General features: G+C 41.2%; 1 protein-coding gene across 1 annotated transcript in view; it reads left to right on the forward strand.

Moving 5' to 3' along the window:
• Positions 1–16,901, forward strand: part of LOC111873334 (neuropeptide F receptor) — a 72,261-nt gene that overhangs the window by 46,392 nt on the left and 8,968 nt on the right. Inside the window, exons 3-4 of the mRNA XM_023867975.2 lie at positions 9,079–9,219; positions 14,851–15,001. Coding sequence (XP_023723743.2) covers positions 9,079–9,219; positions 14,851–15,001 — 292 coding nt within the window. The remainder of the gene's footprint in view (positions 1–9,078; positions 9,220–14,850; positions 15,002–16,901) is intronic.

Here is a 16,901-nt window from a genome sequence, read left to right on the forward strand (position 1 = left end):
TATTCTTGGGAGTTAAGGGCGGACGGCTGACAAACTCACCGCCATCTTTGAGCCGATCGTCTAGAAAATGTGGGAACCTCAACGTCTCACATCCCTATGGGCCTCCACAGCCTGTTACAGGGATAGTTTTACTTTTACTTTTACTCTGTTCTTCAGAGCATATAGCGTTAAATTTTATTTTGATTAGTGAATAATAAATTTGAAAGAAGTTATCATGACCTAATTTGAGGCGATTTCACGAATTCTACCTAGGAGTTCCAAGGAAAAGAACCGAATACGGCAGTCAGGTTAGTTTATCTTCGGGACGCGATTTTAATCAGAAGTAAGTCAATATATTTAGGGTTCCGATAGGAAAATCAGAAGGAAAGTGACAACTTAGAAGAAGTAGACGTAGATGGGAGGATGATATTAGGATGGATGTTAGAGGAATAAGATGGGAGAGTGGGGAATGAATATGGATATGTGACGGACTTTTGTGTATATGGTAATGAACATTGGGGATCCATGAAATGCTTGGGATTTTTGAGTTAGTTTAGCAACTATTGGTTTCATAAGGACCCAGCTTCAGGAAGTACTCCCAGTGACACCAGCACTACATAACACACCAAGAAAACCATCTTTGCTACTATTTTATATGTATATACATTTCCTTATATATATGTATTTTATACATTTGTAATTATTCTATAACGCTGCACTTTTAATTTATGACGCTGAAAAAATGGATCAATTTTAATCATAAAATTCAGCATAAACTTAGTACATTTATTATTTTTATTCATACAAACATGATGATGGTCAAAGGAGTTCTAAACATGTAGTTTGATTGACTTATCTGGTTTCATTTAATATCAATCGTTTTGTTATAAAGTAATCATAAGCTGTTGTGTGACGGTACAAACACCTTAATGTCACATACACAACAGTATGCATAAAATAAAAATGAATTCATAAATTTCTTTAGCACACATATACGTGTATATGGCCCCACAACTTTCCACACAAAGAAAACTGCTCGTGTCTGTTGGTGATTCTGTGAAGTATCGAAATGTTGGGATACATAAACTTCAGGGGTTACTTCCGAAGGATGCCTTCAGACGAAGTGTTCAAATAAATCGAACATACGGTTGTTACGATGTCACTTTTTCCCCCATTATTATCGTTCATTTTTGCTCATCTTGCGTACTGTTCGTTTCAATAAGCTGAAATTTCAAAGGCATTATGGGAAATTCTGTAGTCTGCCGGAAAGGTGGACATATGTCGGAAATTGCGTTCTTTTGTGACGATCCTTGGGAATGGTCGGTCACAATGGGCCATTACTTTCCATGCATAAAAATTTGCATTCGGTTTACCTTCATGTGGGCCCTCATATGAAGTAGGCTCCAGAGGGCAATGAAAGAGGAGCTCTAGGAGAAATACATGATGATGGGTATAAAACGCTCGTCACAATTTTGGCTTCTTTTTAGAGGGAAGAATAAAATTCCTGTTCTGAAAATATGTAGAGTGAGCGGCCATAGTTGATAGGAAAATAATTCCTTTACTTAACGGAAGTAGAAAGGTTGACTTAAAATTGATGTACATATGTGTCCCAAACGCATTACTTTGATGTTTTTTTTTTCACCTCATCCATTTTCGTATTACATTTCTTGTGTTGTGAAAGTAATAATGTTATCCCTGGTAAAAGCAATAGAAGTAAAATTGTCTCTGTGTTTAATTAATTAAGCGCTATGACATTAAGATATCTTAGAGAGTGGAGGTATAGCTTCGGCATTCTTGACTTTAGCAACAGATGGAGCTGAGCGGTGAACTTTTCTCTCCTTCCAGGGAAGCTAGATGGGCCCCAGAGCAGACCGTCACTCTGCGGAGTACAGAAAAATCTCTTGATCTTGCCGGGAATCGAATCCCAGTTGTCTGCCTAGTAACTATACCAACAGAGCTGTCCCGGTTCACTTTCTCTGGTGTATCTCAGGACAATTACAATTAATTTCCTCTTAATGTAATTAAATGTGTATTCTAACTGATTTTAAAACACGAGCAACAACGTTTCTGAAACTGGTAAAGTTGTGTGGCCCTTAAAAGTCCGTTTTACTGCTCATCCATCCCATTGGCTCGGATAGAGCTCCTTTCTTTATCCGCTTCCTTGTGTCTCGTGATCACCTCGTAACTTGCCTATATAATTAAACCAACGAGCCGTGATAGCGTAGTCGGTGTAGCGGCTGGCTGCGGGCTGGGCGAAGGAGGAGTCGGAGTTCGAGTCCCGGTAGGGTCAAGAATTTTCTCTTCTCCGCGTGGCCCAGACCGGCTCTGAGGTCCACCCAAACTCCTATCCAATGGGTACGGGGGCTTTTTCCTAGATGGTAAAGCGGCTAGAGTTTGAAGCTGACCACTCACCTCCAGCTAGTGCCGAGGTCAAGAAATATGGCTCTATACATCCACTCCCCCATATTCCTTTTTTATTGCTAGTGCGGTGGAACTGAGTCCCTTGCACTGTGGCCACTTCTGGCCTATTGTACCAGCCGCAGATGATAGGTGAGGGTGATTGTGGAGCAATTGGTGGAATGAAGATTGGCAGGGGAAACCGAAGTACTCGGAGAAAACCTGCCCCAGCGCCACTTTGTCCATCACAAATTCCACTTGACCAGACCCGGGATCGAACCCCGGCCGCCGTGGTGGGAAACCAGTGACTAACCGCTTGAGCTATGGCGCGGCCCCCCATAACCCGTTAATGGCCTAGTGCTTAATTAGTCAAGAACAGGGACAGCTTTATTTATATAATCAAGCTGGCTCGTGAACTTACGCACTTCAAACCTGAAGATAGGGGCATATTCCTCCTCCGAACCTCCGGTTACAAACCAGAAGAACATAGTCCGAATGTTGACATCCTTTATTTCAATGATCTCCTTACTTTACTTTCTGATTGCTATAACCTGTCAACATTTGTATAGTGTGATATTTATTATTGTCCTTCACGTGGATGGGAAGTGAATATTAAAATGGATCTTAGAGAGGTAGGATGGGCTGGTGTGGAGTAGTTTGATCTGGCTCAGGATATGGACCAGTCAATGATAGGATCTTGGGAATACGGAAAGGAATTGTTATGACATTTGACTGGAGGAACTGAGGAAATCCGCGAAATTTATTGAATAGTACTATCCTGTCTTAGACTTGAATCGAGGTTTTCCAGAACACAAGTCTAGTATAGTACTGTTACACCATCCATCTGGTTGTAATACTGTGTACGTATCAAAGAAATTAATTTCAGCAACGGTTCGAAAATTCTAACGTTCTCCACAAAATTTACTTCATATTTCTTCATTAAAGTGCTTATTTAGCATGGGCTAAGATTATTTTAATTTTATTTTCTCTCCACAAATACTCTAACAATAAATTAATCGGCTCAGAAATTAATTTTTCCTCAAAGAATGCAGTTTAATAAAACAATAGATTTACTTCTGTAAAGGTATCCCTGTAACAGGCCGTGAAGCCCATAGGATTGTGAGACGTCGAGGCTCCCATATTTTCTAGACAATCGGCTCACAGATGGCAGTAACGCTGTCAGCCTTCCTCGCCGGCCGCACTTTACCCCTAGGAAGATTCCTGTTACTCATTTCTGTCTGAGCTTGAGTCGACCCCAGGGCCATAGTGCGGCTGGAAGATTTAGGTCAATTGGAAAAAAAAATCCAATAATCTCATCGGGAGAGAAAAGAAGGGATGTACGGACAGGTCCGGCGAAGAAACAATTAGGAAGGATCAGACAATTTGGGCCCTTTATGCAAGTGGCGAAAAATGGTAAGTTTGTAATGTCTGGTATTCGGAAGATACCCGTTTCGAATTTTTGCCTCGACACAGACTATCCTGACAGATATTGTTCGTGGATTTCCTCAGTTTTTCCTTCTACTTTCCAGTCAATTTATCGCCACCAGCCAATCATTTGATTATGTATAATTTGAGTTACTGTCAACGTCTGTAAATAAATTACAAATAAAGTAAATACAATTCTTTATTTAATTTTAAAGAAGTCTTTATCATGCTGACCTGTGTTTAGACTGCACGCATTACAGCGGTGTCAGAGAAGTTGCCTTCTATCACGGCGTTTCCCCATTGTCTGGGCAAATGGTATTCCGGCTAAATTGATCGTTCCAGCTCTGTTACAAACTAGGCATATAGCGATTGGGAGCTCAGTACTTCATTATCTCAACACCAGAATACTCGACTGTTACATGCTCTTATCCATTAATTTCTGTCTAATTCATAGAGATTAATTTTAATATGAGATCATATTGTCTTACAGCCTGGATATTAGACCCCCAATTACTTAAAATAAATGAAGAAAGCAGTCTTCTGGGATTTGGCACCGTGTATATGTGGTGTTAACAGACGTTCCTCCGAAACGTGGGTTAACACCACATATACACGGTGCCAAATCCCAGAAGACTGCTCTCTTCATAGTCACCACCGTGAAAGCCTCAAATCTTACATACTTTAAAGTAAATGTTTGAAATGTGGAAGCAAAGATTGTACAGGGGTTTATCTCAAGCCAACATAATCCATTCTAGATTCTACAAATATTGGACCAGTAGTCTACAAATTAATGTGTATCAATCGGATCTTAATTCTAGCGGCAACTCATTTGATAATAAATTACGTAATTCCATGATTTATTTAATCCGTCTTGCAGTGCATACACTCATTTTTCTCCTTCTCTCCCTCGCACTACATGTTTCGGCATAATAATGCCATCTTCAGGTGCTTACTTATCCACGTCAAACCAGTTCATTGCATGCCATGTTCACACATTAAAATAACTAAAATATGTATCTATCATATACATTGTCCAACTATGAATCTTACAGACATCGAAGAGTGATAAAGGGGCGGAAGGTTGGAGAAAACTACATAATGAGGAGCTTCATAACTTGTACTCTTCTCCAAGTATAATTAGAATGATCAAGTCAAGGAAGATGATGTGGACAGGGCATGTAGCACGAATGGGTGAGAAGAGGAATACATAGAGGATATTGGTGAGAAAGCCAGAAGGAAAGAGAGTACTGTGAAGACCAGAGCGTAGGTGGGTGGACAATATTAAAATGGATCTTAGAGAGATAGGATGGGATGTTATGGATTGGATTGATCTAGCTCAGGATAGGAACGAATGGAAGGCTCTTTTGAACACGGAAATGAACCCTCGGGTTCCATCATAAAATGTTGGGAAGTTGTTGAATACCTGCAGAATTGGCGGCTCCTCCAGAAGTGCTCAGCTTCGTGAGTAAGTAAGTAAGTATGAATCTTACAGACAGATGGTAGGACTCGTTGGGTCAAGCCCTTTTTCAAGGACGCTACCTACACAGCACAACACAAACACACGCAGATATCCCTGTGTCGAGTGGGATTCGTTCCCGCGATCCATGATTTCAATTTGGTGAAAGAATTCCATGCCTAATACTGCACGACATTCGTGATGGGAATAATAATATTAAATAACTTAAAATTAATATTTACAAAACTACTTGATTTCTCTATTACCTCACATACTGTGACAACTGTTCGACTTCGTCGCAGTGTCTCAGGATGTACGTAACTGAAATTCTGGAAACCGGGACAGCTCAGTCTGTATAACGTCGGGCTATGAGATGGATAAATGGTGTTCGATTCCCAGCAGGGTAAAGAGATTATTCTCTTCTAAACAGCGTCCAGACGTCCTCTGGTGCCTACCCTATCTCCTACCTAGCGGGTATATGTACGCTTTCCCCGGGGGAAAACAGCCAGGGTGTGAAGCTCTTCACTTATCTCTATCTAGTGCCGAGGTAAAGAAATGTGGAGCTGTACCTACACTCCCACAAATATCTTCAGGACGTAGTTATTAATTTAATAAGCACAGGACCATTTTACCTTAATCTGCACTTCTAATTCATTGTTGCCATTGGAGACAGTAGACTTATGCATATATTCCCAAATAATACATTTATAAGGGAAGACTTAAAAGTATGCTGAAAGACCAGTTTCAGAACTTCTGAATATCGGAACAGGGGCACGCGGTAGCGTAGTTGGTTAAGGAACTGTATTACAAGCCGTAATGTCGCGGGTTCGATTCCTAATGAGGTCATTGGATTTTTTATTTGACCTAATGATTCTAGCCACACTATGGTCCTGGAGTCGACTCAGTCTCTGACAGAAATGAGTACCAGGAATCTTTCTGGGGCAGAAGGAGGCCGGAGCGTAACAACCTCACCGCCAACTATGAGCCAATTGTCTAGAGAAAATGTGGGAAACTTTACGTCTCACAACCTTATGGGCCTCCACGGCCTGTTACAGGAATAGCTTTGAATTTCGGAATGGACTTGGAGCACGTATTCCTTGATACAGAAGAAGAAAAGATAAGCTATTAGGTTTTACCAAATAACCCCGGGCTATAAGCCTTGTTATCTTAACATCAGAGAAAAATCACTTTCCAGGAATTTGACGCCCAGGGTTAAGACCAGAGTCGGAAATGGAGAATGTTTATGGTACTTCATCTCAGTGAAGATTTAAGTCTTACATGAGACATGTGATATCCTGCTATTCTTATGTCTCTGTGTCTACACAGCGCCATAAGAGAGAGAAGACGCCCTAGGCAATTTAGAAGAACGCTATAGGAGAGGCATGAAAATTAATTCTATGTACCTCTCTGTTTAACGTGTTTGTCTCAGTTCTACAGAATTGACTGCACGACAGTACAATCGTTTCCAACGTATGGATGCAAATTCAGGGAACTCTTCTGTGTGTTTGCCTACGTGGCTTAAGGTACAGTTACACTTAACTCATTTGATGTAATAAGCCTGAAGGCTAGAACAACTTCCAACAATATTGTATTTTAGCATCCTGTTGCATTGATGTATCATCCTACACATTCACTACCGTCTGTAATGCAACTCTGTTTGAAATCTCTACTTAATTTAAAATAATATTAAAATTCATAATCAACTGCTACATGTTTCGGCCTTATTTGGCCATCTCAAGGTAACTGTTCACTTCTTGAAACCTCTATACTGCATTAGTTTTTTTTAAAATATTCCAATTTTATTGCATTTTCATTATTTATATTAAAATGCATTTGTCTGAGAACATAACTCTTTAACTTCCTTGCGTTCTTTTCTTCTTGCTACGTCCGTGTTTACTTGTTTTTATTTAGCCCTACGAACATCGGTGTGGTGTTGTTATCTTTGTTATTGTGCCCCATCTGTGCCCCATTAATAGCTTTATTCCCACTAGTCGAGTGTATGTACCACGCCAATATTCATAGAGTTAAATGAAACAACACATAATACAAGGAAGCCGCAAGATGGAATAAAGCAAGAAAAGATAAAAAGTGTTATGCAATCAAACAAATGCATTTTAATATGAACACGAAAATGCAATAACATTGGAATATTTAAAATAGAGACCACAGGGAAGACAAAGGCGTCGGTGGGTGGACAATATTAGAATGGATCTTGGAGAGATAGGATGGGATGGTATGGATTGGATTGATCTGGCTCAGGATATGGATACTTGTGAACACAGTAATGAACCTTCGGGTTCCATAAAAAATGCTGGGAAATTCTTGAGTAGCTTCTGAATTGGTGTCTCCTCCAGAAGGGCTCAGCTCCATTAGTAAGTAAGCAGTGTAGAGGTTACAACAAGTGAACAGTTGCCTGAGGATGGCCAAGTAGGGCTGAAACATGTAGCAGTTTGACCGTGATTTTAATGTTATTTTAAATTAAGAAGAGATTGTAAACAGAGTTACATTATAGAAGGAAGTGAATATATAAAGTGAACTTTCATAATTTACGTAAATAACCAGAATGAAGGATTTAGATTTGCCGTGAAAGGCTGATACAATTATGAACATAGAGAGCTATTCATCGAAGTTCAAACACTGGCTAAGCAACACGTCACAATATTGTACGACAATGTAGTGTCAGCTAATTAAACACTGGTCTAAGGCATGCGCTGTCTTCGCTCGCTCGGAAACCGAGATCGTGGTTTCGAATCCCACTCAGGGCATGGATGTTTGTGTGCGTTTTTCTGTGTTTGTCTACAGGTAGAGGCCTTGCGACGAGCTGATCACTCGCCCAAGGAGTCCTACCGTATGTGTAAGATCTAGTAAACCGAAGTGAAACGGAGAGTTTCATGGAGGTAGGCCTAGGCCCAAATTGAAGCTCTAGCGCCACAGGAAAAAAATTAAACACTACGCCATGAAGGCACATGGGTGGGGGGGGGGGATCTATAGATCCATATTTTATTGAACTCGGCACTAGCTGGAAGTGAGTGATCAGCTTCACGCCCCGGCGACTTTACCCCCATGGAAAGAGCTACCGATAGCCATTGAATAGGAGGCTAGGTGAACCCCAGAGTCGGTCTGGATTTTGTGAAGAAGAGAAAATTATCGACCATACAGGGACTCGAACTTCGACCCTTCGGTAGTCCAGCCCGTAATCAGTCGCTATATCGACTACGTTATCCCCTGTTTATATATATTTATTCTGGTCTCCTCTGTATCTCTCTACATGCATTGATCCTTCACGAATCTCATCAATTACACATCAATTCTGTAATAACTACTTCCCTGTGTAGATATTTTTTCTCGTGTTGACGTGATTCTAGTTTTTAAATATAATTGTATACGCATAATTAAATAAAATTTCGTTAAAATGAACTTCAAGAAGCAGTGTTCTCTAAGAGAAGCTAATAGTATTTTGGATATTTAAGAGTTTCCCCTCCTTTTATGGAACCCAAAATTTTATTATGGTGTTCACAAGAACCAGACTCTGATCTCTATCCCGAGGCAGATGATTTCAATTCATAACTTCACAACATCCTTTGTTTAAAAGATGTTTTAATATTATCCTGTTTATACGTAGGTATCTCATATGACTTCTTCCATTCAGATTTGCTTGCTGAATCCGATCACCCTGTTACTGAATGGAATCGGCAGGCAAAGTGAGGGCACAGGTTACAGTTTGAAGGTAGCTGAGTCTCATGAGGAGAGAGGAGACAGACTCAAAGGATTCTCTTTCAGAATCAGGTGTGTACAGCTTATGTCTGCACTTGACGTTCCAGGTTGTTGAGGCAGTGACGTTTCAACGCGTCGTGCTGTACGAGGCGTGCATTGAGAGGTGGCCGTCGCGGAGGGCGCGTCTTTTCTATGCAGTCTGTCTCCTCTTGCTTCAATCTGTCATCCCGGCGCTTGTTGTGGCGACGGTATGTACCCAAATCATCTCTTATTACCTTCAAGCAGGAGCAGCTAAGTATAGAGAGCGAGTGCGTCTTTCTTCTTTGTGAGTCGTAAGGATTTTCAAAAGGGTAATCCCTTTTTTTATTTTATTTCTTTCTTTGCTTCCTTTTCCTTCTTCCTTCAGTTCCTTTATTCTCTTATTCTATTTATTTCGTTTGTAGTCCTTGAAGTAGGAAGACATATCCGTATGATGTCGAGGCTTACACTATACAATAATGTCCTACGTTTTTAAGGATACTGAGTTCGAAAAGGTAGAATTATTGGATGACTTCTGCTACTTCTAATCTCATAAAGAAGTTGTGAGTCCATATTTTTGTGTTTCATCTTCAACTGAAAAATCTCTTATATTCCTCACGCAGGAAGAGCACATCCTTATTAAACCACAGATCCGAAGCTTAGACAACCGACTTTGGCCCTTGTGCCATCTATAGTGAATTTCTGAATAGTTCTTATGCTCTACTTACACGAATTGAATGTGATTAATGCTGATCACGGTGTCCTCACGGTCTAAGGCATAAACTGTCGTGGGTTCGGATCCCACTCAACGTATGTCTGTGTGCGTTTATTCTGTGTTTGTGTTGTTCTGTGTGTAGGTAGCGGCCTTGCGACGAGCCGATAACCCGTCCAAGGATTCCTATCGACTGTGTATGGGATCAAGAAACAGAAAAGCTGTCAAGGTCCAACAGAGGACTATAGAATCATAGATAGAGAGATAGATAGGTGTGCTAAGACACCTCCATGTTTCGCATTCCATATAAACGGTGACAGATAACCCGAAGATAGAAAAATGGGCTTGCTTTCACCAGATTGTACGGTGATATATATCAGAAGATATAGAAGGATTGATTTTCATCGTAACACATGGCTCTATATCCCAGAATATTAAAAGAAAGCTGTCTTTTAGGCTGGGGCCACACGAGCGCACAAAATGCGTCCGTTGTAACGAACGTCGTGACGTCCGTTGTAGAAATAAACAAGAGAGGCGAATGCTAGGTTTCCTTCTGGCTCCACTGCAGATAAAAACTATGCACCGCATTCTGCAACTGTGCGGTGTCGGCCGCGTCATAGCTCAAGCGGTTAGTCGCTGGCATCCCACCGCGGTGGCCCGGGTTCGATCCCGGGGTCTGGTCAAGTGGGATTTGTGGTGGACAAAGTGGCGCTGCGGAAGGTTTTCTCTGAGTACTTCGGTTTCGTCTGCCACTCTTCATTTCACCAATTACTCCACAATCACCTTCACCTATCATCTGGGGCTGGTACAATAGGCCAGAAGTTGCCGCAGTACAAGGGACTTAGTCACACTCCACTAGCAATAAAAAAACTGTGTGGTGTCCTCAGCAACGTCCGTCATAAAGTACGTTCTTTGCAACGGACGTACTTCGTGCGCTCGTGTGGCCCCAGCCTTACTGGACCAACCGGAGTTGTAGCCCAGAAGATGAAAAAGGTTGACTTTCACCAGACTACGCGGCGAAATCTTCGTAGCCACTGCCGTCAGAACTTCAGACCCTACAGATGTTACTCTCGACATGTACCTGACCGTTGAGTCATATGATGGTACACCTTTCTGCTACACAGAGGTCATCTGATCGTGGATCTCCCTGGCAGACTTGCCTTGCAAATGCAGGAATCGTATCACAGCGCGAGCCTTCGCTTTCTCAACTGAAGTCGCCAGTTTGCTTCTCTTCCGGTGGCTCCCTCTCTCCACTTGGCATGGGAAATTTGGACTGTTCGGCAAGCTCAGGAAATGGGCTATCTCCCGTATCGAACGATATTGTGGAATTATGATTTTCTCATGGTGATAATAAAAACATTATGACTTTCCAGTTTCAATAAGACGGTACTAACCACATAGAAACTTGAGAGGAAGTAAACCTGCACTCAAATAATGGAAGAACCAAACTCCGAAACTTCCAAATTTCATATTCGTAGGGAATTTAATATAATTGAATACAAATCTTATTGATTATAAAGAGTTTTATCGAGTTTGTCTAACGCTCAGGATTACTGGGTGTCTGGACTTCGTCCATCGTCAAACATTCTAGAAACTAGAAAACAGCTTTTCAGGAAAATGGATCTGTTTCCATCCTCAGGTGAAGAGGGCAGACACCTACTCTGCTGAGTCCCTTAAAAAGAGCTAGGTCTAGTGACTGAGGTTACTTATTTCTAAGGTACCTAACAGAGTAGGTGTTTCACTCCCCTCACCTGAGGACGGAAACAAATCAGTTACGTAAAAATTGTGTTTCTAGTTTCTAGAATATCGGATGATGGACAAAGCTCAAAAACCCAGTAATTCCGAAAGGCCTTATAGCATGTACCTGGAAGCGATTGGTGAATTTATGGGCTTTTTAATGGAAATGATTTTTATAATCTCGTGGACTTATTGAAGTTGTCTATATATCCATATACTGATATGGCACATAAATAATGAAGAATTGAAGTGAATTATTATTATTATTATTGTCGATATAATAATAACAATAATGAATTAGGTAATACTGTACATGGGGAGCTTCACAATTTTTACTCCTCTACAAGTTTTTGCATGGCAATCGAATTAGCGTGTGTGAGGTGAGCTGGATATGTAGCACAAAATGAAGCCATGGTTAATAATTACAACATGGTTGTCACAGAAATTTAAGGGAGGAAACTGCTTACGTCGAATGGTAATATAAAAATGGTCTTAAAGAAATAAGGTATGAATAAAAAGAAAGCAGTCTTCTGGGATTTGGCACCGTGTATGTGTGGTGTTAACCGACGTTTCGGGGGAACGTATCGCCTCCATCTTCAGGGTAGGATGAGAAATATAAGAAATCCGCAAGCGAAGAGACCGTGAGAACCGGTGAAAGCACGGTCTCTTCTTATATTTCTTATATTTTTCCTTCTACCCTGAAGATGGGGGCGATGCGTTCCTCCGAAACGTCGGTTAACACCACACATACACGGTGCAAAATCCCAGAAGATTGCTTTCTTCATAGTCACCGCCTTGAAAGCCTCAAATCTTACAAGGTATGAATAAGCTTCAGTGTACTAGAGTCATTTGACCCGGAATTGAAAGAACGACAGACTCTTATGAACAGAGTAACGACACTCAGAGATCCATAAGAGCCGTGACAGTTTTTGAGGAGCTGAATGGCTTCAAGCTCCTTGAGGAGGACTCTCCTTCACGGAGTCAGTTAATCATGATGATAATGATATAACGTCAGTACAAATGATAAATTAAGTAATGGTTTAGCCTCTTAGATGTTTGCAGTTCTTGCTATCAGCTAATTTCTCTTAACATTATTAACCGCGGACAAACGAAAACGCTAACAGCCTTGAACACATCAGCAGCTTCCTCAACGTGGGAACATCCCAAGATACAAAAGCTTTTTGCCATTTACTGCTTCTCTGTTGTGACACTTGTCTTATCTAGACATATTCTTAGATTGACTGATGACACGAGTGCAGCTGGAGTGAGACTGGAGTGTAAGCTGCTTGGTTGTGTGTTAGTTGTTTTCTTGTCTCATAGCTCCAGCTCTGAGGATTAGTTTTTTCTATTTGTTTTCTACTTTTACAAACCCAGCACATGACAAACTTTGTGGGGATAAGTAAATATATAAAAGTTCGCGTCTGGAAGTCTCGAGGGAAGACCCCGCTTCCAAAAACTTGTCATAATTGGGTATAAAGAACTTACTTACTCACTCATGGAGCTGCGCCCTTCTTGAGAAGACGCCAATTGTGCAGCTACTCAACAACTTCCCTGCATTTTATGGAACCCGAAGTTTCATTACCGTGTTCACAAGAGTCCCCAACTTGTCCCTATCCTGAGCCAGATCAATCCAATCCATCCCATCCCATCCTATCTCTCTAAGATCCATTTTAGTATTGTTCACCCAACTACGCATTGGTCTTCCCAGTGGTGTCTTTCCTTCTGGCTGTCCCACCAATATCCTATATGTATTCCTCTTCTCCCCCATTCGTGCTACATGCCCTGCCCACTTCATCCTCCTTGATTTGATCATTCTAATTACATATGGAGAAGAGTACAAGTTATGAAGCTTCTCATTATGCAGTTTTCTCCAACCTCCTGTCACTTCATCTCTCTTCGGTCTAAATATTCTCCTGAACACCCTGTTCTCAAACACCCTCAGTCTATGTTCTCCCTTAATGAGAGAGACCAAGTTTCACACCCTGAGTATGAAGAAAGAGCTTTTTATTCTTAATTATGCACGACATTGTGAAAGTCACATATGACCAGTACCTAGAAGAATATTCAGTTGGTGTAAAGTGATTGACTGCAGGCCATGTCACCGGAATTATATTCCCGAATGGGGCACGGATTCCTCCTTCAGTACCAAATCTAAATCTTGTTCTGAAGTTGTCACTGAGTATCCTATTCAGTGGACACCGAAGTCATTGTCCCAAAACTAAGCAGGCAGAGCGTGAAGCTCACTTCTATCTACGGCCGGGGTCTAGAGAGAAGGGAGGAGTTTTGTCTCCATTTCCATATGTGTGTTCATTGTTTGCTGATCAGGCACAGGGGAGACTTAATGCTTTCCCGCAGCAAGATGACTGCGGCGATAATGTTTCTGAAATATATCAAGGAACTGACCGCTTCGAATCTCGGCTAGGATACCGACTATACCATTGGATGTTTTTCGTTGTTTTCTTCAGTCCCTTCAGACAAACACTGGGTTAGTACCTACAAACAACATGTGGCCGTTTCCTTTCACATACTTTCCAATATAATATCTGTCTATCTATCTATCTATCTATCTATCTATCTATCTATCTATCTATCTATCTATCTATCTATCTATCTATCTATCTATCTATCTATCTATCTATCTATCTATCTATCTATCTATCTATCTATCTATCTATCTATCTATCTATCTATCTATCTATCTATCTATCTATCTATCTATCTATCTATCTATCTATCTATCTATCTATCTATCTATCCGTCCATCCACCTACTTACCTACCTACCAACATACTCATACTTACCTAACCACCTACCTACCTACTCATCTGTTCATCCATCCATCCATGGCTCTACAGCCCATGTGGACCTTCGCATCTTTTTCAGTTTCTTAATCCCTACAGAGTCGGTAGGACTCCTTGGACGGGTGATCAGCCCGTCGCAAAGCCGTTACCTACACACCTAATAACACAAATATAGAATAAACGCACACAGATATCCATGCTCCGAGAGGGGTTCGAACCCACGATACCAGCGTTCGAGCGGGAGGAGGCAGTTCATGTCTTAGACCGCGCGGCCACTCTGATAGGCGAAAATCCTACCATTCGACGGTATGTATTCTGAGCTACTGACAGCGTTGCTGATCACACCCTGACTGGCTATACGAGTACTATAACTAACTAACTAGTTCCATGGGGCCCACTTCTTTTTAGAATCCACCAGTCGCTCAGCCACTCAAAAATTCTCAACATTATATGGAACCCGAAGATTCGTTACCGTGTTGAATGAAGCCCGCCACCGGTCCCTATCCTGAGTCAGATGAAACCGGTCTATATCCCACCCCTACCACATTTCTCTAAAATCCATTTTAATAACATAAATCTTTCCCGCATTATATTGAAATTGCTTGTTCCAGGTCCACGCTCGAATAGCTTCGTACTTACACGCCCATGCGACGACCCAGAGAGACTCTCGCAGAGCGAGGAAGGAACTTGAGCGCAACCGCAGAACCACTCTCTTGCTGACTGGCGTCGCAGTCCTCTTCGCTGTCAGCTGGCTTCCATTAGGTTAGTGACGTTCTGCCCACTGCGGCCTTTAGCAATTATCGCGTGTTCAGAATAACGTAGGATATCAATAGGCTTAGTTTAAAGCTCTGGTTTTATTGAAGGAATTAACATGAAAGTGAATGAAGTCATTGGAAGTGTTTTAAGTGCTGTATATGTTCTTTTGTAACACGGCCGATATCCCATCTCTAGTCCACTTCTCTCTAAATAGCGTTAAGCCTGTCCTCGTAAACTCACTCTATGGGACGAGTAAATTGAATTTTACAGCTTGAATGCTGTGAGGTGTAGGAAGCACAAGAACCATAATGAGGAATTCAGAAGGCGTTAAGTCTATGCAGTAAGATAATTTAATGCTTATTTTTAAATGCGAGTAAATGGTTTCATTCTTCATGCAGTTTTGTGACAAAGCTGCCAGCGAAAAATATATTATAACATTGACTTCAGATCTCCTCATTCGCCAGGGAGGCTACAATTGTTCTCTTCCCTGAAATAGCACCCTGTGACGTCTTCGTCTTGGGGGGGGGGATGAGAAAAGGAAGAATTTTATCATCTGAAACCAAGAAACGCAGCTGAAATGGAAAGAGGAATAAAAAAAGTTCTTAATGCTATTCCTTTCCACATGTTGCTAGTCTCTCATTCTCTCTCTCTCTTCCTTCTTCCTTCTTGCTCCCACTTTGGAGCATACTGCTTCCGTGCAACGCTTTGTTTCACATCAGTTTCTTAACCGTAAGACAGCCGATAGTGCTCCTTGGACGGGGTATCAGCCCGTCGCAAGGCCGCTATCTGCACACAGGATAGCACAAAGAGAATAAACGTAGACAGATATCCATGCTTTGAGTAGGGTTCGAACTCACGATCCCAGTGTTCGAGTGAGCGGAGACAGGAATGCTACTAGTAGTAATGGCAAAGGTAATTCATCTGTGGGCTGTCAGTATCTGAGTCCATGATATGGTGGTTAGTAAATAAATAATTGTCAATGATATGGAAGAACTCTCTTATAACTTGATTGAGGTAGTCCGGACATTTGTCTGGGCGGTTTTATGAAGAACATGAAAAAACTTCAGAATAGCTTTTTTATTCCATTTTGATTCAGGAATTATCTTGAAAGTACCGAAACGTGGAAATTTTAAGACAATGACCTAAAATCATCCTGAATATTCTATCAGTAGCACTTTGTTTTATTCACTTAGCTAAAGAAGTAAAATTTTACAAATACCGTATTTACGCATGTATAGGCCGCGTGCGTGTATAGGCCGCAGTACAATTTTCAGACAGAAATTATAGAAAAAATAATTTTCTTGGAATATTATTTCAGGAGTAGAACAACCTGTATTACTAATTATGAATATATTTTTTTTTAAATGAAGTGTGATTTCGAATATTTCGAATATAAGCCGCACCCCAGTTTTCCTCTTGAATTTTTGGCAAAAAATGTGCGGCCTATACATGCGTAAATACGGTATTTGAATATATACACTGACAGCAGAACAGCAGAAACGCGCTTTTTAAGGCATGACCCTGCACGTTCACTTACAGACCACGTACGTAATACAATACGCCGTGCATTATAAATATATGCTGTAGGAAGGAAGAACTCAAAAGTAGAAATACAAGAATTTCTGGGAAGGAATACAAGGTGTGTATATACTTTTATGACTCATTTCCGGCCACGTCATTGACGAAGAGGAGGGTAGGGCATTGACCCTTGGACTTCCCTCTACCGTCACACAAAGTTTCATTCACGTGCATCGGTTAGTCTGGCCGCGACCATTGTTAGAAGCGGATCGTGTTTCTGAGCTCCGTCGGAATAATGCTGAGTGCTAATGCAGAACAACGTGCTAACATCAAATTCCTCACAAAACTTGGAAAATCTGCCACTGAAACTTACAATTTGTTGACAGAA

The sequence above is a fragment of the Cryptotermes secundus genome, unplaced genomic scaffold (assembly GCF_002891405.2).
Source record: "Cryptotermes secundus unplaced genomic scaffold, Csec_1.0 scaffold317, whole genome shotgun sequence".
Taxonomy (NCBI): domain Eukaryota; kingdom Metazoa; phylum Arthropoda; class Insecta; order Blattodea; family Kalotermitidae; genus Cryptotermes; species Cryptotermes secundus.